The sequence below is a fragment of the Equus asinus genome, chromosome 3 (genome assembly GCF_041296235.1).
Source record: "Equus asinus isolate D_3611 breed Donkey chromosome 3, EquAss-T2T_v2, whole genome shotgun sequence".
Taxonomy (NCBI): Eukaryota; Metazoa; Chordata; class Mammalia; order Perissodactyla; family Equidae; genus Equus; species Equus asinus.
This window is the reverse complement of record NC_091792.1, coordinates 103,984,767-104,009,221: the sequence shown is the minus strand read 5'-3', so window position 1 is coordinate 104,009,221 and position 24,455 is coordinate 103,984,767. Positions and strand designations below refer to the sequence as shown.

At 40.2% G+C, this 24,455-nt stretch overlaps 1 protein-coding gene and 1 long non-coding RNA gene across 2 annotated transcripts in view; one reads left to right on the top strand and one right to left on the bottom strand.

Moving 5' to 3' along the window:
- LOC123283799 (uncharacterized) overlaps positions 1–229 on the bottom strand; it is a 67,244-nt gene extending 67,015 nt beyond the window's left edge. The window contains exon 1 of the long non-coding RNA XR_011502205.1: positions 75–229. This is a non-coding gene — a long non-coding RNA (uncharacterized lncRNA). The remainder of the gene's footprint in view (positions 1–74) is intronic.
- An 18,681-nt stretch (positions 230–18,910) lies between these two features.
- Positions 18,911–21,319, top strand: LOC106829714 (growth-regulated protein homolog gamma-like). The gene is made up of 4 exons (XM_014838979.3): positions 18,911–19,315; positions 19,411–19,534; positions 19,654–19,737; positions 20,546–21,319. The coding sequence occupies exons 1-4, from the start codon at positions 19,216–19,218 to the stop codon at positions 20,559–20,561; spliced, it is 324 nt and encodes a 107-aa protein (XP_014694465.3). The 5' UTR covers positions 18,911–19,215; the 3' UTR covers positions 20,562–21,319.
- Positions 21,320–24,455: the final 3,136 nt, after the last annotated feature.

Here is a 24,455-nt window from a genome sequence, read left to right as displayed (position 1 = left end):
TTTCGTCCAAGAAACTAGTTTAGCAAATATTTTCTCCTGCAAATCTAAATTTAGAGATAGAAAAAGATTCTCACCATTTTTCTTCCCATTGGATGCTGCAGACAGAGATCTAGGAGGCTGATATGCTAGGAAGACTTATCTTTTTGCCAGCGTCTGTGTCCGATGTCCAGGATCTCTTAATTTGCAGTAACCCAAGGGAGAAAGCAGTTTTCCAGCTGGTGAGGTCTCCTGCCTGGCTCACCAAAACTGTTGGGGAAAAGGAAATCCCCTTTCTACTCTTCTTGTATTCTTATGGCTGAACTAATAATAAATAGACCCAAGACAAATCAACAGGAGAAAAACCCAGTTTACTATGTACATATTGGAGATCTTAGAGAAATGATGCTCAGAGAGTGAACAAAGCAGGCAGTCTATATATCTTTTACACAAAGAAACAGTACGTTTGTGAGGAATGACAGGACAAAGAAACTTAGATTTGAAGTATGTAATTAGTGAGGAATTTAAGCAGAGTTTAGGCTTGAGAAGTAAATTAGCAAGGCTTATTTGTTCAGCCTTCTCACCCTGGAATTCCCCAACTTTGCTGATAAGGATTCAAGAAGAGCACCTTTCACACGGCAGATTTATTTCCTGCCTTCAGGGCGAACAGCGACAGGAGGGTGAGAATGCCCATTAGCTTCTCAAGTAACTTTAATTCAAAATAATGAGAATGCTATTGTGGGAGGTGTTTGGGGTAGCCTTCCCTGGGCCCCAACAGTGACAAGCAGCAAAAAATGGCTGAAATAGCAAGAAAATGTCCTCAAATCGAATGAATTTTGGGAGGGAAAATATTGGAAATGAGCGGTGGGTGGTACAATATTCTTTTGCTTATGCTCTTTTCACTACCTGCCTCAAACAACACATTTAGTTGGATTTAATAATTAGTAGGTATGACTCAAAGGGCCAAAGGACCAAAGCAAATTTTGCAAAGTCAACCAATGCTGGTGACTTGTAAACACTCTCTTCAGAATTACCTTGGCTAACTACCCTGAGAAGTATTTCAAGCTGCCGCCTTTATCAGCCATGGAATTGGGAAAGGGCTTTCCTGCCTGGAAAAGCACAAGTCAGACAATAATTTATTGTAGTTCCCTGCTGCATAAACATTTATGAAGTGATAAAGATTGAATGTGCTTACCCTTTTTTTTTTTTGGCTGGCTGGAGGCGGTCAGCAGAAAATGTTCACAAATTAGGCACTAACTACATATTCATAGATTCCTATCAACAAAACCAAACCACCAAAGGAAATTTTGCTCTTGGAAGTTGTTCTGCATTTTTCTTATTTTTGCTTTTTTCCCTTCTAAGGCCTTTGTGGTAAAAAGTTTCCTCTTCACTCTTTTCATAGAGCATTGAGGGTTTAGTTGGTTTTAAAGATATGTCCACATTTTTTTCTCATTACAAAGGACAATGAATGCATACTCATTATGGATAACATAGAACATTCAGAGGAAATGAGAAAACTTTAAAAAACTGCAATTTCATTACTCAAAAATGTTTCTGCCCTTTTTTAAAATATTAGCCATTTGATGTGGTTATAAAGCGAACTGCGAATTTTCAGTAAAATACCATTGTACACAATCACAAAGGAAACACTTGGTAATTACTTCTGACAAGAGATTTTCACATATTGAGGTATATGGGATAACTATTTGGGTTCAAAAACTAATTTGGCTTGAACCAAAGGAGCCTGATTTATGGCCTATCAGACATACATTGTACCTCAGCTTTAACCATCAAAGTGAAGAATGTGATCTCTTAAGATAAGAATGCCTACATCCCTCCCAGGCGCAATTGTTAATCCCTTTCCTGACATCAGAGGCAGGTTGACCTGCTAATTTGTAACTGAATACCTTTTTGAAACTTTGACGAATATGTGACCTGGGCGTGTTTAATGCATGTTCTTTGTTTTAAAAAGATATAAGACTGTACTGAAAACCATGCTTCTCTGAACCCTTTCTTTATTTCTGGAAAAGGCTTCCCAGGGCTATAATCCTCACTCTCACTCAAGTAAAACTCACCTTGTCTCTCTTATCTATACAATGGTTCTTGGTTATTTTGTGTCAACATTTCATCGAGTTGAAACTAGTTAGGGTGCATTTCTGCCCCAATTTTGGGTAACAGAATAAGGTTTTCCTTGACCAGGGAAAGAATGTTGAAGCCACGTGATCTAGTATTCATGCATACATTTACAGGTACTATGTATGTATATAGTCACTGTGTGTATTTATGTATGTATATATGTATGTATGCATGGAAAAATTTTTACTTCTTCCTTTCTAGATTCGTTGGCTGATCTAATAATTAAATTGATAATAGGACAGACTAACAGGAGAAAAACAAACAAAAATTTAACATGTATACTCCTATATACATGGGAGAGACCCAGGAAAACTAAGTAAGTCTCCTATATGGCTGAAGCCATCACCTTAAAAACCATCTTCATCTAAAGACAAAAGAATGACGTTGAGGGTGGAGAGTCAGATATGAGAGGCTACCAGGAAAAGCACAGTAAACAAGGGTAAGGTTGTTCTACAGATTTAAGTCATTGCCTTCTGCATTGATGAGAATTTCTAGAAATTGAGTCATCCCTCTCTTCCTGGTACAGGTAGGAAGATGCCTTTACAAATGGAGATTTCTCTTATAAATGAAAATGTCTTTTACAAAAGGGTAACTTGTACTCAGTTTTTAGAACTTTTTCTGTGTCTGCAGTTTTTCAAAAAATAACCAGATCAAGATAATCCTTATGCCAAATAGACGTCTTTTGGAGTGGCAAATTCTGCTGCCCTACTGTACATATTCACAAACACACAAACACACACACACCCCTCTAAAACAAGTTCACAATACAGAAATATCTCATTTTATTGTGCCTCACTTTATTGCACTTTGCATATATTGTTTTTTACAAGACCCTCCAACAGCAAAAAGATTACAACTCACTGAAGACTCAGATGATGGTTAGCATTTTTTAGCAATAAAGTATTTTTTAATTCATGTATGGACATTGTTTTTTTAGACATATGCTATCGCACACTTAATATACTACAGTATAATGTAAAAATAACTTTTACCTGAACTGGGATACCAAACAAATTTGGGTGACTTGCTTTATTGTGATATTTGCTTTACTGTGGTGGTCTGGGACTAACCCTGCCATATCTTAAAGGAATACCTACACAATACTTATTCTTGCTTTGTACAAAGAGTTCTGGTATTTTATTTTCTATACTATGCTATCTGACTTTATCCACTTTTTTTTTTTTAAAGATTTTATTTTTTTCCTTTTTCTCCCCAAAGCCCCCCGGTACATAGTTGTATATTCTTCGTTGTGGGTCCTTCTAGTTGTGGCATGTGGGACGCTGCCTCAGCGTGGTTTGATGAGCAGTGCCATGTCCGCGCCCAGGATTCGAACCAACGAAACACTGGGCCGCCTGCAGCGGAGCACGCAAGCTTAACCACTCGACCACGGGGCCAGCCCATGACTTTATCCACTTTTTAAAAAATGTTCACTGCAAGCCTTTAAAGTGATTTTACAACTCACTGATGGATTATAACTTGAAGTTTAAAAGCATTGCTTACTTGTTAATTAAAGATTTGTTGGAGAGAGGAAATTTCCCTCTTCTCGTTTTAGTTCTTTTGGCTAGTAATTAAAATGACATAAGACAGATTTACAGAAGAAAAACACATTTACTTTCATACCTACAGGGAATCCACGTAAATATGAGAGATTCCAAAAACAGGTAGAATGAGATATATATGTCATCCTGGACTAAGGAGAAGGGGTTAGAGGTCTGGGATTTCAAAGGGAAGGAAGGCAATTCACAGGAAGATGAATGGTAAACAAATGTTTGCTGGGATACCCAGAAACAATGAGACACAGAGAGAAATTTTAACAAACAGTCTTTGCTAAGTTCCTCCCTATCTACCACACCGAGTGCACATTATACTGTAGTTATCTATGGTGATAACTCCCATCCTGGAATAGGTCTTCTAACTAAATTCTTTTAGGCACTTACAGGAAAGGTCAAAGGTTTTTTCTGAGTCTTTTAGGCCTTGAGTTTTTTCAGATAGAAATGACCCACATGTTAAAGTGGCACATCTTGGTGTAGCCTGCCCTGAACCCCATCAGTTCCCTCCTCTGAAACTCCCCTGGAAGTTTCACAGTCCAGAAATTGAATTCGTAGAGTATTCTATCTCATTGAACTAGTTTCTTGTTTTAGAGAATAGGTCAGTCTAATTTAACAGTTGTTTCCAGTTTCAGGAGGTATTGTTACAGGTGACTCTCAAAGTTAGGCCTATATTGCATAAGCAAGCAATCAGGTATTTAATAAGTGACATTTCCACGGAAACAAAAGAAAAACAACGATTAATGACTGGAGCAAACTATAATCCCATTTTTGAGTTTTGAAGGCAGCTAGTAGAGAAGATTTCTAGGTGTCTGGCTCAAAGCATCTTTAGATGGAGTGAGGGCAGGCAGTGGCAATCTGACAGATTTTCCTGGTTTGCAGTTTGAATGTCTCTGGTGATCTTTCTGAGTAGCCCACATAGCACTAGGCATGACGATTGTCTATACCTGAGCTTTCGGGGTGATTTCTCTGAAGTTTATTTCAAGACCTTGAGCTACAGTTTGTATGGTTTCAGGAAAAGGGCAGTTTTAGTTCTCAATAATTCCAAGTCAAAAAATGGGAGAAAATTGGAAATGTTAGCCTGGGGATTTGTAGCCAGATATTTGAGGAAGCTAGAAGAATACAAGATGTGGTCTAATTTATAGATAGAAAACAAAACCTTAAAAGAAAATAAACAGCACTAGGATCTAATATCCACAAATGTATATTACTTAAACATAATTTTTTTCTCTAAAATCACCCCCATTTTTACCAAAGATAGCCAAATTAAGACAAATTTGCCTGCAAAATAAGTGTAGTTTCAATAAACTTGGCCTGATTATTTACATAAGTACAGAAGGATAGCAACTGATCATATAGGTTCTTTCAAATCTTCTTTGCAGAACTTTTATTAAGGAATCTCAGATGGAACTTTTAAAGGGCTCTCAAGACCAGGAAAGCCAAACCAAGGAGTTGCCACCAGATTTCACCTTCAATACCTCAAGATTTGGGTGAATTCCTCTCTTATCAAGGACCCAAAATATCTTGAGTTTCCTGGGCCTGACAGAAAGTGACCTTTCATACTCACTTGGTAGTTCACTTGGGAACTATGTAAGTGAAGTGCTAGGCTGTTTTTCCAAGGGATTTTATTGGCTCTATAAAGTCAATCTTAGTTCCTTAAAGCTGTCTGGTCATATCTAGGTCTATGTATGTCTCTCACAATGTGACATTCCAGTCAAAGCCTTAGTAATATAACTAATTTCCAATTGTGCCCTGTTACAAGGACAAAACAGATTTTTACTGAACATATTCAAATAACTATATTTCCATGAAATAAGAATACTTACTGAGAGTCTCTGAATTCTGAAGGTAGGGAGAAAAAGATAAGTGCTTCACTCCTGCTTACCAGAGTATAATTTACCAAATGGCTGTCAGTCATAGTTAGCTTAAGAAGAAAGGTTTTCTTACATGTGGAAGACAAGAGATTTTTTAAAAAGCCATAAAAACTTATAATCATCCTCAGTTCATTTAGTCCCAAGTATTTGTTCTGTTTTCATCCAGTTTGTTTTTTCACTAGTTCTGGAAATTGTTGTCCAGTTCAGTTTTATGATCTTAAAGTTATCAGAAACTTGCACTTGTCAAAAAGTCCTTTCTGTGAATCTTCCTGAAGACGAAGCATTCCTGAAGGAGCACTTCTGCAAAAGTATCAGAGTAAGACAATAAGTTTCTGCAAATGATAAAAGATTTAAAAATGGGCATGGTTAGAGATTTGATGAGAGTTCCTTACAATGTATTTGGGAAAGAAATTTAGTTATTTCTATAACATACAACATTTCAAGATAATACCTAGAATTATGACTGATAACATTATACCAGGATGTATCAGACCTCTAGGAATTTTATGTAATTTCTGAAACACTTATAACCTACAATTATACAGATACAACGTAAAAATGATTTAGTATTACTTATTTGACAATGTTTTCCATGTAATTTAACATGTAAAATAAGCCTAATTAGTGTAACATCTCTCTTTTTACAAGAAAAGAGAGCAAAGTCTTTGAGATGTTTCAGGGGCCCTCTGAAAAATCCCAAAGTTAGCTAGAGGTCCAAAGGACGTCATTTAGATTGATTTTGTGAGGTTTGTCAAAAATATCAAAAGATTTAGACACTTGACCAAATAAGATCACAGATTGTTATGAAACAATACTTAATTATCTATTTGACCAAGATGAGAACAAAAGATTTCAAAAGTAAAAACAAAAGGTTACATAGTTGTAAGCTGAACTTAATTATTTTAATATTAAGAAGACTTTGTTTTCTAAGTAATCAAAGACCTAAGAAAACAACACAGGGCATTATTTTGATAAAAGACAGCTTTAGCCAGGCCTTGGGTCCCTCTGAGCCCAACTAACGCCAAAAGGGATGTGCCATGGGGTTAGGGATTGTGTGATGTTTTGACAGTGTACCTTGTTGCACAGAAATTTTCTTCATGTTGATAGGTCATCTAGTGTCACTCTAACCCATTCCATGACCAACTTATCCTAACATAGGAGTCTTTGGGTTAAATAGCAAGCACTTTAACAGCTCTTAGATGCTTGACCTGTGCCTCCCAATTTTTCAGCTTTGGCTTCCAATGTATCTCTTATCAACACCTTCTACTTCATGTGTATATTAAACCCACAGCAGTTTGTCCAAACAGACACTGGTCTGATGAGAACTGTGAGCTCACCAGTCTGTGAGGCTGGCTCAAACAGCAGGCTTATAGGGCTTACCCTTGTGTCTTGCCTTACGGTTTCCCTCTTTATGACAAACAACACAATAGACAGAGGCAAAGAAAAATAGTGACCATCTCTGGGAGGAAAAAGATTAATCAAAAACTGAGAGTACTCATTACCAAAATTTTACCAGAGTCACTCTGCCCAAGAAAGTACTTCCACAAATATTTTCTCCAACTAATCTAAATTTAGAAAGAGAGAGAAAGGACTCTCACCACTTTTGTTTCCACCAGACCCTATAGACAGAGATCCAAGAGGCTGATGTGGTAAGAAATCTTACCTTCTGCCAGCCATTGTCAGAGGTTAAGGATCTCTTCTTCTGTAGCAGTCCCAGGAGCAAGCAGTCTTCCAGCCCTTGATGCTGCTGCTGACTGTGGTGGAGGGAAAAATTTCCCTCTTCTCTTCTTAATTCTTTTGGCTGGTAATGGAAATGATGTAAGACAGATTAACAGGAGAAAAACAAATTCAACTTTGTACATACGGGGAATCCACATAAGCATGAGAAATTCCAAAGACAGTCAGGCAAAATGAGGTATATATGTCATCCTGGACTAAAGAGAAGGAGTTAGAGGTCTGGTACTTCAAAGGGAAGGAAGGCAATTCACAGGAAGATGAAAATAGTAAATGTTTGGTAAACAATTGTTTGCTGGGCCACACAGAAACAATGAGACACAAAGAGAAATTTTATCAAACAGGCTTTGATAAGTTCCTCCCTATCTACCACACTTAGTTCATACAATATTGAAGTTATCTATAGTGATAACTCCCTTCCAGCCACCTCTGATAGTCCAGTGATTAAGATCCAGTGCTCTCACTGCTGCAGCCAAGATTCATTTCTCCATCAGGAAGCTGCACCACCCATCTGTAGGTTGTCTTACTGTGGTGGCTGCAAGTTGCTATGTTGCTGAAAGCTATGCCACCAGCATTTCAAACACCAGCCCGGTCACCCATGGTGAACACATTTCAGTGGAGCTTCCTCTCTAGGACAGTTTAGGAAGAAGGACCTGGCCACCCTCTTCTGAAAAAATTGACCATGAAAATCACATGAATAGCAGTAGAGCATCGTCTGAAGTGAGAGGATAGCACAAAAAGGCCAGGCAACGTTCCTCTCTGCTGTACACAGGGTCACTAGGAGTCAAAATCAAATTGAAGACACTAACAAGCAGTTGGGGAGAAGATCAAAGTTTCTGCCTGAGTTTTCTGGACTTTGATTGTTTTAGCTCAAAATAATCCACATGCCAAAGTAGCACATCTTGGGGTGGCCTGCCCTGAACCCCATCAGAGTCCATTTTCAACATTCCATGCTGGCGTCCACACTCTAATGAGTGCTTCCCAAGATACTTGGAGAGTCAGTAGGGGCAGGATGCTTGAGACCTGGAGAATAGTTAAATCACCTTCCTGTGGTCTACTTTTAGTCTGAATTATATTCACTGCCCATTCTGCTTCAGCTGTGAGCATCTTAGTTTGGGGTATAATTGAATCGAGGGCAAAAAGTACATTGCTTTCCAGGAGGGCTTGGGAAAAAAGCAAAGACATTTGGTGAATTTAATTGGTGGTTTTATACTTATTTCTTCTTCCCCTGTAGCTCTTTTCCTTGTCCTTGTAGTTGCTGACTTTAGCCCAATGGTCTTTTCAATAAGACAATCCTGGGTTACATCTCAGTTTTGTCTCTATGTGACCCTGAATCTCCTCAGTTTTCTTATCTGCCAAACAAGGTCTGTAATGTCCACCTCACAGGGCTCTAGAAAGGAGTAAGTCTCATTTATAACAGGTCCCAGCATGAGCCTGACTCGAAATTGGAAGCTTATAAGTAAAATTTACTTTTCTTTCATCTCTTTGGAGTTTTACCCTGAGAGCATGCATCATTTCCAAACAGTGGTGGCCACAATCCTTGAACTAATAAGCAACCCATTAAGAACATGGTCAACAAACCAGAACTTTCCCCTGCACAGAACCATCCAAAGCTTGGGTGCAAATAACTAGTTAAGAAAAAAGTTTAACATGGTAAACATAAACTGTGTTTTCCATTCATGGTAACTAAAAGAAAATCAAATAAAAAAAACACAATGTTTATCAACCAGCATATCTATAAAATTACAAAATATACGGGACATTTTGTAATCTGGAGCCTGGCTTAACTGTCTATCTAGTAAAGAAAATGAGGAAAAGAAATAAACTCTGGATCTAACATTGTCAAATATTTATTTCTTTCCCGAGGCAGACACAACATGGGGATCGTGCTATTATTAGCCGGTGTTGTGGTAAGGGATAGGAACACTTGAAAGCATCAAGCAGAGTTGAAAGAATCAGCTCTTACTTATCATATGTGTTGGAGAACCAGTCTGCTTCCAGCAATTCTAGGGATCAGCTGGGGAATAAGGAATAAAGCAATTTATATGTATCTCCACAAAATAACCATTAAACGGCACTGTGATTATTTGTTTATCTGTTTGTTTTCCTCCTTTAGATCAGGGAATAAGGGTCATGTCTATTAACCTCTCTTCATTCTCACTTCCAGAAAAGTGCCTGACAGAATAGGTACTAAATAAATGTTTGTCAAATATTAACTACATGAAAGGAGACAATAATGCGGTTGGTACTATGATATAACGGCGCAGCAGGTGCTGGAGAAGGCACTCAGCCAACACAAAGTTGGTCCAACATTAAAGACTCTGTTTCCCAATGCCTGACCTTGTTAGGCTCAGAGATTTCACCAAATTATTAGGAGACATTATAGCACGCTCAGGCTATTTGCCCCATCAGTGATTTGTATGATTTTTTAGTTAGAGTCACATCTGTAACTATTAGGGAATCTGCTAAGAGTTCCCCTCATCTGTCCATCCACACTCACCATCTACAGATGCTATAATATGTGCTCATTAAACATTATTTGATGATAGATATTTACATTCCATGTATATCATACACATATGTAAAATACACACAACTAAGCCAATCCTTTCTCCACTTCCACCATAATTTCCACCCTACATAATTGGATCTCGTATTTCTTTAATGTCCTCAGCTACTTCAGAAATGTCAATCAAAGAACAGCTCAGTCATACAGCAGAGACACACCTTGAAAATAAGTATCATTCAGAATCCTCTGCCCCAAAGATTACCTAAATATATGAACAGAACCTAGAAGGGAAAAATAAAACCAAAACCATTTCTGGCCAAAGAACTGGGAGATAATAAACATCGGAAAACATTGTGGTCAACATGCTCAATATCAAGTTTTTATGATGATTCATAAATTTCCTGGTTGAAATCTGTATCTTTATGCTACGCATGCTATTTTCTTTTGCAGTTTATACATTCATCTTTCAACTTCCTGAATTTTGTTTACATAACATCACAATGTCATACTGATATTTTCATCTCTGAAACAACTTCTTGTGAGATTATTTCTAAGAAAAAAGTTTTCTCATTTCCTTATTTTCTACAGTTTTCGCAATCCTGTATCTTTTTGTTGTGCTATACGATCATGACATCATTTGTTTAGTGAGTACTACTTCCAGAAAGTTCAGGAAACAACTTTTACAAAATGGGGATGAAAAACAATTTATAAAAATGTTTTTAAAAACCAACAAATTTAAAAAAAAAAAAAAAACCCTGCTAACAGCTGATATATAGAATGGTTCTCAGTGTTAACTGAGATTTTAAGTATTTGTAGACTGGTCATATCATCAGATTATCAAGCCAGGAACAGAAAAATAAATGATCTAACATTATAGAAGAAAGTAGACAGGCTAAACGAAGACTTTTATATTAGAGGTTGGACTTTATCCAAATTTACATCTCCTACAACACCTATCACTTTGCCTGGTGCACATAAATGAAAGAAAAAACGTAAGGGATGAATAGCTACTTTCCATTCACTTCCTGCTCAGACTTTGTACCTTTAATTAGCTGGACCCTCCCCTCTATCATGAAGCAGATGGTCCACAAAGGCCAAACATATTCCAGCTCCATTTGCGGCAGTCAATCAAGACCTCTCTTGCTTTATTCCTGACATTGCTCCCGCTCTGTTCTAGACCTTGGCAGGCAGGCTCTCTGGTTTTGAATGTATTTGCAGGCCCCCCTTGTGTTCTTTGGACTTGTTGGCAGACCTTAGCCTCAGAACTTTCTGAGGATTTTAGTTCAGATTCATTTCTCTGGCTGCACCAGGTAGGACACTTTTCCCCAGCTCTTATACTTAATTCAAACTCTGGCTCATCCAGGTTCACCTATATCCCCTGGGGAGTTTTACTCAGATGCTGAGTAGTCAAAATAGGCAAAAGAAACTAAGGAAATTTAGGCTGTTGCAATCCCTCAAGGACAATTTCCTGATATCCTAACCTCAGGACACTTGGTTACATGAAACAGTGGCCTGAAACCATTTATTCATGCATTATTTCAGCAAACATTTGCTGAATGCTTAGTACGAACCAGAAATATTGAAGATGGTGGATGCAAAAAGAAATGAGATATGATATCTTCTTTGAAGGGTAGCTAATCTAGCATAGGAGTATGTAAATCAATGGTCCCCCATAAGGTGCTCTGTGTCCAAGAGCCAAGATAAGCTCTTGGATGGAGTTAGGGACTTTCTGATGGAGGTGATATTTGAAATGGCTCCTGAGTGATAAGCAGGAACCTCTGGTGACTGGGCTATGCCTTTCCTCCAGGTCTATCTCTCTGTCTCGCTGCCTCAGCGTTAAACTCCATGTTAAAACAAATAAACTACTTATTTTTGTTCTCAGGTCATACCACACTGCTTCCAGCTTCCATGCCTTTGCTCATTTGGTCCTCTTTTTCTGGAATGGGTCCTGTACCCATTGACATTAGGTAGCACACTCCTCCAGAAAGTTTTATGACAGCTCCCACCCTTCTGAGAAGAGGAGTCAGATGCCCCCTCACTCCTTACTCTGAATGCCTATAAAGCTCTGTACCTTGCTGAGTATCATGGACCTCTAGACAACTCCATATCTTTCTGTCCTACTCAGGTAGACCATGAGTTCAGTAGTGGCAGAGTCTGTCTTTTCCCTCTTCGTAACTTAATAATTTAGTTCCTAGTTTATAAATGGTAGATAGATGTGGAAGGGATGAATGGCTAGAGAGATTAAGTAGAGTAAATAGAGTAACTTGTGCTGGAAAGTTATCCATAGCAGAAGCGTGGAAGATGGATGGTGTTAAGCAAGACTATTTCACTGGGAAAAGATAGGCATCTGATTTAAATGGTCTTAAAAAAAAAAAAGGAAATCTGTTGCCTTACATAGCTGAAAAGCCCATGAATAATTCAGAGCCAACTGGAGGACACAGGTGCCCAAACAAGGTCCTTAGTAATTTGTCCCATTTTATGTGCTTTCCTCTGGGCCAGCTTCATCCTCAGGCAGGCTTTCCTCAAGCATTGGCTGACCTCTATGCCCCCATTTCACCAGTTTTGCAACCCCAGCAAGAATTAAGAACTTCTTTTTCAGTTGTTTGAACAAAGACTCTAGGACTGTTTCTCATTTGGCCAGGCTTAAGTCACTCTCCCATCTCTGAATCAATCAGTAGGGTTGGGGGTGGGCCCCGATAGGAAAGGAATCGAGAAATGGATCATCCCACCTGAATGCTATGGACTGAGAGCAGGTAAATCTTGGGTGTGTTACCCTGGGAAGAAAAAGGGAAGCCAGACATGCAGTCTCGGGGGGGACTGAGTGGGGAGGCTGACTCTGATCCCAGTACACACTCATGACCTTGGCCTGTAGGGGTCAACTGACCCAGGAATTTAATATCATTTTCAGATATCTTCACTCTTCTCCCCTCAGAGCCAGAGTCTCACATTAGAAGACGTCACTGTGGGGAAATAGAGATGGCAGTCGTGAGGGAGTAAATTCTTTAGGCAAGCTCGGGGTGGAGCAGAGCTACGCTGCTCATTCCTGCTTGCCAATCAGCATGGTTAGTTCTCAGGAAGGAGCAGTGTCTTAGCCAAGCTGCCCCCACAAAAAGCAGAGCCTGAGTCATCACCTGCCATGCAGGCAGATTTATTTAGGGAAATGTTCCTAATGCATAGGACTGGAGAACTGGGAAGAGGGAAATAGGGTGTGGGTAACTGGGATTCAATCCTGCTGGAGACCCTCTAAGAAGTCATGTAGAATATTTGCCTAAAACATGAAAGACAGGGAAACATTTATCAATTTCCTCCTGTTCCCTATTGGGCAAGAGATTTTCCACTGCAGTGATGGAGATGCTTTGCATAAAGTGAAAGACCCTGGTGCAGCCCAGGTGGGGAGCTGTAAATTTACACTTGCATGCAGCTGCTGGCTACAGCAATGACTGGGGTAAAACAGGGGGCCTGAAAGGTGTAAGCATCCTGAATTTTACTGTCATTTCTGAAAGATTCGTAATAACACAGGGCAAATGGAATTAGCCACCAAAGCTTTCACTTTAAAGGTTCTTCCATTTGTTTAAGAGTTGTTGCTTGCATGGATTTAAAGATTGTGCCTCAAAACCTGGCGTTCCACTCTTGCAAAAGTAACTGACTTGGAGAAACACTTGTTCAAACAGACAAAGAATTTGTTTATTGTATTAACAATAAACCATTAACTACAGGACTTTTGTCCTTATAAATATTTCTGCATTTTAGTTCATGGAGATCTCATGGATTCAAATGGCATATTAAGGAGAAAAGAACAACCACCAAAAAGAAAACTTTCCTTTTCACTTCATTTCTAAAAACAAGTGATTTTGACTGTCATTCCCAGGAATCAAATTCTACACACTCTATAAATATTGTCTGCTTCATGACAAGCTTCGTTTGCTTCACTTTTTTGGCAACTTCTATAGATGATTGAAATTCTACTCTTCCTGAGTATTCTCATTTATGTCAGTTCTGGGTTGGGTCTGGAGACCATTACAGCCAATACTTTCTGTTTTTCTTCAGTTACAAGAAATAGAGGAGAGATTTGGACAGCATGATTAATGGTGAAGACAAACTATGTAAGCCCATGAAACACAATGAAGTGGCCAAACTGGGACCGCAGATATTTTGGATATTCATGTTTGAGCAAATATGGACTCAACAAAAATTCAGTTCCCTTTCTAGAAGCTATTGAGTAAAGCACTCATGTCCACCGATTTCATTTGGTGGTATTCTAAATTGATTTAGAAACTGAAACTTTTTTAGAAATAAATTTTTTATTTTGAAATAATTATAAATTTACAAAAGTTGCAAAGATAGTACAGTTTCCATGTACCCTTCACCCAATCTCCCCCATTAGGAACAATTTACGTTACCCTGGTGCATTTGCCAAAGCTAAGTAACCAACACTGGTACGTTACTATTAACGAAACTCTAGACTTTACTTGGATTTCACCAGTTTTCCAATTACTGTCCTCTTTCTGTTCCAGGATCCAATCCAGGGTACCACATTGTAGTTAGCTGTCATGTCTCCACGCTTTCCTCTGGACTGTGACCATTTCTTAGTCTTTCCTTATTTTTCACGACCTTGACAGGTCTGAAGAGTCCTAGTAGGCTATTTAATATTTCTCAATTTAGGTTTGAAGAATTTTTTTCTCATCGTTAGACTGAAGTTGTGATCTTTTGCAAGAATACCAAAAGGTGAAGTACCCTTCTCATCACACCATATCAGGGGGTACCTGATATCAAACTGACATCACGCTGATGATATTAACCTTCACCATTTGGTAAAGCAGATGTTTGCCAGATTTCTCCATAGTAAAGTTACCTGTTTTTCAGAATTGGACACTAAAAAAACATAAACTATATCAATGCCGCAGGAGAAAGTTAGGTCATTAGTGAAACAAAACCATGGAGATGTATGACCATTTTGCTGTATTTGCATTTTAGAATAAGTAAGTTTGAACCATTCAACCAGGGGAATAACAAACAGATGTTTAAAACATCATTCCTCTCCAGAAATTATTAACCAGATACCACAGAGCATTCTGTCGTAGCATAATGGTGAAAAGTCATTCTCTCTGGGTTTGGGTCCCAGGCTCAATATTTTGTGACCTGAGGAAAGTTGCTTAACCTCTCTGCACCTTAGTTTCTTCTTTGTAACCTTAACATTCCATAAGGATAACAATATCTCCTTCACGGTTTGTTGGAGGATTGAGTGAGTCAAAATTTGTAAAACTCTTAGAGGAGCACAAAATAGATGTGCCGTGCCTTGGGGTGAGTGTAGAGGTTTAGTAACCTGCCCACAGTGTGTGGCAACTAAATAAAGGAAGCGGTCTGTTCCATATTGACTCAGAATCCTGTAAGCTCTTATAATTTGTCAGCTACTATGTTTGTTGAAGAAAAAATCAAATTTTCACTGACCTGTTAAAGTTTGTTCCACAGACAAAAGTTAAGAGAGTTTAGAGAAAAAAATAATCTCTTCAAGTTTTTCTGGCTTTTATAAATTTTACAAAGTGAGCCTGCATTACATTTACAATTAGAAAACAAAACAATACACCTTTCAAGTTTTAATGAATAACTTTTGTATTTCTGGGCCAGTTTCCCATCAAATCCCAGAAAATTATTGATAACAAGAGGAGTAACCATACAAATTCTCAATTATTCATGAGCTAGTCCCATACTTTACAACTTTTAGATTATTTCTTATTTCCTACTGCTTAATACAAATTTTAATCTCCCTTTAATTTTCCTGATTTTTCTCTCAGGATTATACTGATAAACACTATAGTATTTTTAAAGACAGTCATTCATTTTATAAATCTTTTCCAGTAAAATAAGATGTAGAGTCTTTAATTTAAATTTCCTTTTTTTTTTTTTTTGTGAGGAAGATTGACCTTGAGCTAACATCTGTTGCCAATCTTCCTCTTTTCACTTGAGGAAGATTCTCACTAAGCTAACATCTGTGCCAATTGTCCTCTGTTTTATGTGGGATGCCACCACAGCATGGCTTGACGAGCAGTGCTAGGTCATCTGGGGATCTGAACCTGAGAACCCCAGGCCACGAAAGTGGAGCGCATGAACTACTACACCACCAGACCAGCCCCTCAAATTTCCTTTTTATAGATGAAATGATGGAAAGTAGGACTATAAAATAAATCAGTGATAGATGTCAGCAGTAAAAAAAAAAATCTCATATAAAAAATCTCAGATCAAGAAATCTCATAAGTGCATCTCCCAGTAGAGTACAGATGTGCCTTGCTTTCAGAAAGCCTGGTACAGAAAATATTAGATGTGGAAAGAAAAATTGGAGAGTTAACATTTTCATTATAATTTATTTTTCTTTATAGAAGAATTCTAAAATGATCTTCTGTTTAGGCGATGTTGGAGAAAGCTATTTCCATTTTATTTATTTTACAAACATTTATAAGTCACTTAATTGGTGCTGGCTCTCACAAACATTGATTCATTTCTCATAACTACCATTACAAAAGAAATAACAGACCTAAAATGGAGTCATTGGCCCCCCACCACAAGCAAACCAAGGATTAATTATGGTTTCAACCTATTCCAGGAATGTGATCTTTAAACAGTCAATCTGAAATCTCCTGATTGGCACAGTGAGGTTATCTGTATGATGAAGACCCCTGCCATTCCATCCTCCTCAAAAGAAGATGTCCTGGTCTGAAACAATCTTTTCTTTCTTTTTACTAATAGCTTCCTTTCCCCACCATTCTTCTGCCTATAAAACTTTCCATTTCGTACAACTCCTCAGAGCACCCTTCAAGATGCTAAGTGGGCTGCTGCTGCTCGATTCATGAATCATTTAACAAAGCCAATTAGATCTTCAAATTTACTGGGTGGAATCATTTTGTTTTTTAACACTATGTTGGGGTAGGTAAAGAAATATTTAACAACTTGCAGATGATGGGGTTCAAGGCAGGCTGCCCCAAAATGTGCCACTCTGGTATGTGGATTATTTCGAGCTGAAGACAATAAGGGCTTAGAAGACTCAGGAAGAACACTTAACCTTCCCCCAAACTGCCTAAAAGAATTGAACACAGAAAGCCTGTTACAGGAAGGAGCTAATAACATAAAATAACTATAGTATAATATAAAAATAGGTGTGATAGCAAGGCACCATTTTTGACCCAGCAAAACTTGTTTAACAAACGTTTGCATTTCCATCTCCATGTAAATGGCCTTCCTCCCCCTTGAAGTCCCAAACCACTACCCCTTGCATCCTCCTTTGTGTTTAGCTGATGATGGTATTTAAGGTGGCAGCTTTGGCCATTCTGGCCAGTTGCTCAGTTTTCCTGGGTTTCTCCCACATGTACATTTTATTAAACTCTGTTTGATTCTCTCCTGCTAACCTGCCTTTTTATTTATTTGACCAGCCATAAGAACCTTAGAAAAAGGGGTGTGGGGGGGGGGGATTCTCTCTCTTTCCCTTCACAGGTGATGGGTGGCAACTAAATCCAGGCACTTTGTTGCACTGCAATGGCTGGCTATGGCGGGCAGGCTCTGATCCACTGAGCTGGGCTGCCTAGTGCCCTGTCCCTAGACACTCATCCCTTGGCTAGAGGCCATTTCTTTCTCCTTCCCCCTCCCATCGTATTTCACATCTCCAAGAGGTCTGAATCCAATCTGAAGACCTACACTTGTTAAAAAGAAAACCACTGGCCCCAAATGATGTCACTCATGCTACAGCCCAATGATACCAAACCTAGATTTAATATCTCATCGAACAGCAGTTTCAGCCTCTCCTAGAAATGTAATCTTAATAGACCAGTCTGGAATTTTATGGTCAAGCATCAGTAAGGTAATCTATCGGGTGGGCCCTCTCCATCCCCTCCCCACCCCCACAGAAGAAGAAGAGGCAATCTTCATGACAAAGACCCCTGCTGTTTAGTTCCCTTCTCCCAAGAGGAGATGGGCTGACCTAAAAAGAATCCTTTTTTTCTTCCGATAACAGCTCCCTTGCCCCATCCTTCTTCCCATAAAAACCCTTCCCTTTTGTACAACTGCTCAGAGCACCCTCCTAATTCCTAGTTGGGATGTTGCTTGATTCATGAATTATTTAACAAAGCCAGTTAGATCTTCAGATTTTCTCGGTTGAATTTTGTTTATTAACACACTTAAACCTTCTATACCTAATGTTGAGTCAATCAAAGATCTACAAAACTTCTGGAGAAAACATAGTAAAGGCATCAGGTAAAAAGACTGAAATTCCTGGTCAGAAAACAGAGACATCAATGTTTGCTTCTAGAGAAAGGGGGAACCGACACGGAAGGGCCTGGTAGTAAATGTAATGGGGTTTTACATGTGACTCAGCATTTCATATTTCATCCCCACGTCCGGAGTAAGGCTGCTACACAGCAGGTACCCATTCTAGCGTCCATGTGCTATTTTGTCCAGGGATAGACCGAAAAAGGTGAACCCTGTGAGCCTGACCAACCTGCCTCTCCACAGCTTTAAAGTGATCTCCAGTCCCAAATTTCATGGATCAAGTCTGATCTCCTCATGCATGGAAAAGGAGATGTCCTGAGAATTTTAGAAGTTCCAACATTTCAGGGAAGAAGGAAATTCAGCAGGTTACAAAAGAAGAGGTCACATTACCGCCCTTAATTTCACTGAAATTAACACTGGATTCAGCTTTTGACACTGATTCCAGTTTCCACCACATGGAAAACATAACCAAGATCTTCGAAGTGTGATTTGAGAATATGCAACAAGAGGAACGTGTCAAACATTCTTCTCTGGAATCCGAGATGACAGCTGTATTTTTGACAGAGAGCATTCACTTCAGACACGTAAAGCATGCAAATCCAAAATCTTTAGAGAGACAGAGACTATATGTAGATAGAGGATAGGTAACAGCAAAATTTAACCCTTCGCCCCTCCTTAATTCTCCCAGGTCTGATAACTAAAGCGACATGATTCTGTCCCTCTAAAGCTGTCGCTGCCTTTCGGGAGTCTCACAGAAGGACCCGCCCTCAGTTCTTTCCCCTCTGCCCACTCCGGGACTAGGGGTCACTTGGCGCCCACGGTCCCCCCTCGCAGGCGGAGCTCCAGGGTGGCTGCGACTCACTCGCCTCGCTCACTCACTTAGGGAGGGAAGTGAAGAGTCCCGAGTAGGCGCAGTTACAGTCACGCAGGAGGTGACACGCGGTAGGGTGGCACCGGCGGGTCCCAGCACCCCGCCTCATCCTAGGGCGGGGCCGCGCTTCTTTCCGCACCCGGGGGAGACCTGGAGGTCCGGGAATTTCCCTGGCCCGGGGCTGTGGGCGCTGCAGCCCCATCGTGGATAAAAGGGGTGCTCCGAGGTCGGGGAGCCACAGAGCTCGCTCCGCCAGCAATCCCGCCAGCTCTCCCGCTCCAGGCCCCGCCGCCCCGACCGACTGAGCTGAGCCCCATGGCCCGCGCCGCCACCGCCACCGCCTCCTGCGCTCCCCGGCTCCTCCGGGCCGCGCTGCTGCTCCTTCTCCTGGTCGCCTCCACCCGGCGCGCTGCAGGTGAGACCTGGCGCCCTGGGGTTCCAAGGGCGGGACAGGGATCGGGTGGGCCCACCGGGGGACAGTCATGCTAACCGAGTCCGTTCTCCCTGCAGGGGCCCCCGTGGTCAGTGAACTGCGCTGCCAGTGCTTGCAGACCGTGCAGGGGATTCACTTCAAGAACATCCAGAGCGTGAAGGTGACGCCGGCGGGCTCCCACTGCGCCCAAACCGAAGTCATGTAAGTGCCACCACGCGCCGCCGCTGCTACCGTCCTTGTGACCTGCACCGTCCCGATGCCCCCAACCCGACCCCCAGCCCGACCTCCTGCCTCACTTGGATTTTCCCCTCTTTCTGCAGAGCCACTCTCAAGAATGGACAGGAAGTTTGTCTCAACCCTGAAGCCCCCATGGTTAAGAAAATGATCGAAAGGATGCTAAACAAGTGAGTAAGAGCCATTGGTCACTGGCATCTGACTCCTGAAAACTGTATCAGAGAAACCCAGGGTTTAGCTGAGGAGGGAAAAATAATTATTTCTCAATTTAATTTGCCACTAAGATCATTAATCTGCTCTGGTGCCAGAAGGGCATTTCTAGTACCCTCCATCTCCACCCTTGACTCTATCCCCATTCAAATAAGTGTGGGTAAAGCTGCTTTCATTAAAATACTCATTGGGGTTGGTCAGTTATGCTAAAAAGCTTTTCCCCTGTTAGAAAACAGGCATTTTTTTTTTTTTTTTTCCTCAGTGCCTTCTGGGCTTCACACCTGAAAAGGAGAACCTTTGATTTTCTGCAACTTAGCTCCTAAAGCTTAGCGGTGAAGAATAGGGACTTTGCAGTGACGCTGCGCTGAGTACAAACCTGGGTTCACCACTTATTAGCCATGTGGTTCAAGGACGATTATTTGGTTTATCTAAGCCCAGTCGAACAGGGAAGCTGCATGGGGTTGCTGTGAGTTACTGTGAGGCTGAAGTGAGGTGCAGTGTGACAGACAGACAAAGAGTCACAGGTTCTGGCTGTTTGTAGCCAATAATTCAGTTTTTCTAAATAAAAGCATCCTAAAGAAAAGCATCTTAAATAAGAGCATACAAGAGCCTAGAGGCCTCTGCTACAGTTTAGGGAGTAGCCACGTGGTGCCAGGCTGGGAAAATTTAAATTCAGAAAACTCTGGAACACGGTGGGGCAGGCCAGGAGAAGAATGTTATGCAGCCAGCTTTCCTAAGCAGTTACTAAGTACATTTTTCTCATTACAGGGGCAGCTCCGACTGACCAGAGGAAGAAGCTGATCAGTGGCTGTAGCTGAAGTAGGCCCTGCCCTTACAGGAATCAAAGCAGAAAGAGAGAAACGGATCATCAGCTCCCGAGGCCGCCTGGATCAGGCTTAATGTGTTTGACATCGCTTAGGAGGGATCCTCCCCTATTTATTTATTTATTTGTTGCTTGATTTTTCCAAGATTCTATGTTATTATTTTAAATATAAAATAATTATGTAATTGCATCTATTTGTGCACTGTACCATTATTTTTATTGTTTATTTTATGCCAAACCCAAATTAGTACAATCCTGATTTGTATTTACTTTGAAGGTAGAAGGTTTGCAAACGCCCTGCAGTCATTAAACTAATATTTTTGAGGAGCCCACAACATACCAGTGTCTGTGACAGAGGCTGGGGAGTCGAAGCAATTAGACAGTGAGGTCATTGTCAGGGTGGGGGAATATGTGTGTATGTCTATTTTTCTAACTTTTTAAAGGAATGTCAGTTATTCTTTATTGAAATGACTTTATAGTATGAGAAGTGATTTTATAGTAGTATAGAAGTGAGAAGTGGTCAACACTTCTCATGTTGAAGCTTTCAGAACCACAATGTTCTAAATATCCTTTGGACATTTCATGTCTTCCTTGTAAGGCATAATGCCTTGTTTCATGTTAATTATGCAATGTTTCTTTATGTCTTAGAACAGAGAGCTTTAAATATTTATTGATGTTTTTTGCAAAAATAAACATGAAAATAAAGTATTTCAAAATAAGCAATGTTTGTTTTGTTTTCTGGGAAAAAAAAAGAGGGCCGTCTTTACTGGATAATGTGATGATTTACGTCAACATTTCTCAACGGTTTTTTCCCCTCCTGGGCATTCAATTTGCTACACAGATAAATGAAAATATCAGCTATGCTTAATTTCATCTGGTGATAGCTGTCATTCCCCTTGGCTCTCACCCACCCAGGATTGTGCTTTTCCAAACTGTGGGCTGCCCCCTCCCTCCTCAGTGTGAGAGTCACTGATATATATTGCTGGCTTTTATAAGGAGCTCCATTCTACCTCACTACTCAAGTTTACATTCTTGAGCTACATTCATTGTAACATTACATACATTGTAAAAACGCTTACATTCTTACAGCTATCTTAACAAGGACTCTTATTTAATTCCTTTTGCTAAATGATTCTTCAAACAATTATTGACAATTTAATAAAGCTGGCAGTGAAATGGTGGTAAAGTGGGTTTTTTCTTTGAAACTTAACTTGTGTTATCAATAGAAGAAGAAAAAGTGAATCACTGAGTACTTGACCTATGAAGTGATGTGATGGATATTCGGGTTCAATTTTCTAACCTTCATTTATAAGTTACTACCACTAAGTTTAATGTTATCCCAGTCCGTGGTACCAACTTACCAGATAGAATGGTTTTAAGATTTGAGTGCATTTTGTATGGAAACTGATAGATTATTTAGACTGAGAAAATCCAGGAACTTGGTATTCAGTGCTGCCCCAGGATGACAGTAGCACTCCAGGTTTCCAAGACGGAAACAAAGTTGGTACGTCAAGGGAAGAAAGAGCCCTGTAAGCTAAACCAGTGTAATCCAGACCTGAAAAGGAAGAAGGTTTGTGGATGTGTGGGACGTGTGCTTGGCTCTGACTCAGGACTAGTTGAGGGAATCCTGAGCCCTAGGTAAAAGAGTTCAGCAGAGGTAAGAAGGCAGAGCTGGCAGCCTAAATACTGGAGATCAAGTTCTGGCTTGCTCCAAGCAGCTGGGTAAGCAAGGCTCTAAGTAGCAAGAAATAACTGTGTGAGCTTCTTTTCCCTCTTAAAATAGTTAAAAACAGTCAACTCTTCATAATTCCAATGTTATTAATTACAAATGAGATGAAAGAAAATTTGTGAACTGTACAGAAGTAAATAAAGGCAAAACATTCTAGAAGCTTCATAAATGCTAGCATTCACTTTCTAACTCCAAATCAGAGGTTGTTGGAAAATATTTACAAGTAGGACTCCAAGGGCTCAATAAAGCCCTCACACCTAAGACCGGTCCTTACATTCAAACACTGTCTTAAGCTTGCTGTACTGGCCACTTAGTTCTTGTCAATATGGAACACGGAGCATAAAAAGGAGGAAGGAGATATTTCTGTTCATAGGGTGGTTAAAGACAAAGATTTCAAAGAATCAGATTGACTTTGGAGTAAATTCCAGCTCTATCACTTGTTGACTGTGTGGTCTCAGGCAAATTTCTTGACTCCATCCAACTTCATTTCCCCTTCTGTAAAACAAAGACAATAACAGAAAACACTTTCTGAAGTTGTTGCAGTGATTAAGGATTATTAATGGCTTCAGAAATCTGCCATTGGTCCTCAGACCAATTTCATGGACGTTGTTTCAGTGTCAGTCTTGGATGAAGTGGATATGTAGTGTTGTTGTCTTACCAAATTGCTCTGAGACTTTGTGAGTACAAAGCAGTCTCCCACTGAGAGTGTTATGGCAGGAAATGGGACACAAGAGTGTGTGAGGTGGTGGCCATTGGGTGAAGGAAGTAGGAAAAAAATATGTGACACAGCACAACTTTAAGAGGTCATCAGCAGGAAGCAGCAACGGCAAGAATGACTTGAGGTTTCCTGAACAATGACACCAAAGAAGCTAGAGCCAGAAAGGAGGAAATATGGCTGACCCTATTCTATCACTGTGAGTCCTTCCTTGTGAGTTCCACTGAGATGTTCTCTCTGAACTTCCCGAAGTAACGGAAAAGACATTTGCGGTATGGCGGAGGTGGCACAACTGCAATAGTGTAATAGGGACAAAGATGATACTGTTTCTCTTTTCTCTGACTACCCACACAAATAATAAGGGGAAGGGCTTGTCCTGACTTTAGCAGTGATGCCCCACTCCATATCCCCTCTGTTTACCAGTGAGTTTTGCAGTTGCAATGGGCAACATCCATACATGCTGGCAGTTTCCCAGCCCAACCTCCCCTATCCTTCTGATTCTCTTCCTGACGGCTTTCTCTATTTGGGTGTGGGGAGGGAAGCATGGTAGAGAGACTTTGCTCAGCTCACAGGCAGGATGGCCTATAATTTAATGCCCTCAGAGCAACCCTCATTGAGGGGCAGGAGTTAGTGGATGAATATTCTGTTTTCCAGTCCCTTGGTTGGACAGTTCTAGAGGTTACACTATGTATGTATATAAATATATTTTTTCAACTTCTCTCTTCTTTGTGTTCACATTTTCTTTTAAATCTTTAAGCATATTTGTAACTGATTTTTTTAAAAAAAATCATCCCATTCACAACAACATGGATGGACCTTAAGGGAATTATGTTAAGTGAAATAAGCCAGATTGAGAAAGACAATCTATGTATGACTCCACTCATATGAGGAATTTAAACATGTGAACAAAGAGAACAGATTAGTGGCTACCAGGGGAAAGGGAGGGGGTGGGCACAAAGGGTGAAAGGGTGCACCTACAACATGACTGACAAACAATAATGTACAACTGAAATTTCACAAGATTGTAAACTATCATAAACTCAATAAAAATTAACTTAAAAAAATATATATATACCTATGTCCCTGTCCCATAGGAAGCCTGAGCCTGATCTTCTGGAGTTTCACCCTATCATGTGTAACTTAGTATTGATCAAAGAGACCCAATGGAACCTCGATGCAGATTTCTGGAGCTTTATTTTCTTGCATGGATCTCTCCTTTCTGCAGCTTTACTCCATAACTTCTAGTCACCTCAGTTTCCCTGAATTCAAATCTGTGTGTCTTCAACTCAACAAGACCACTGTGCTCTGCTTCGGATCTCCCGTCCTGCACAGTGGTCCAGAATTGCTCCAGGAAAAAGCCAGGGTGGTCATGGATCTAACCATGTTTGCTTCCTTTTCTCAGGGGCCCTAG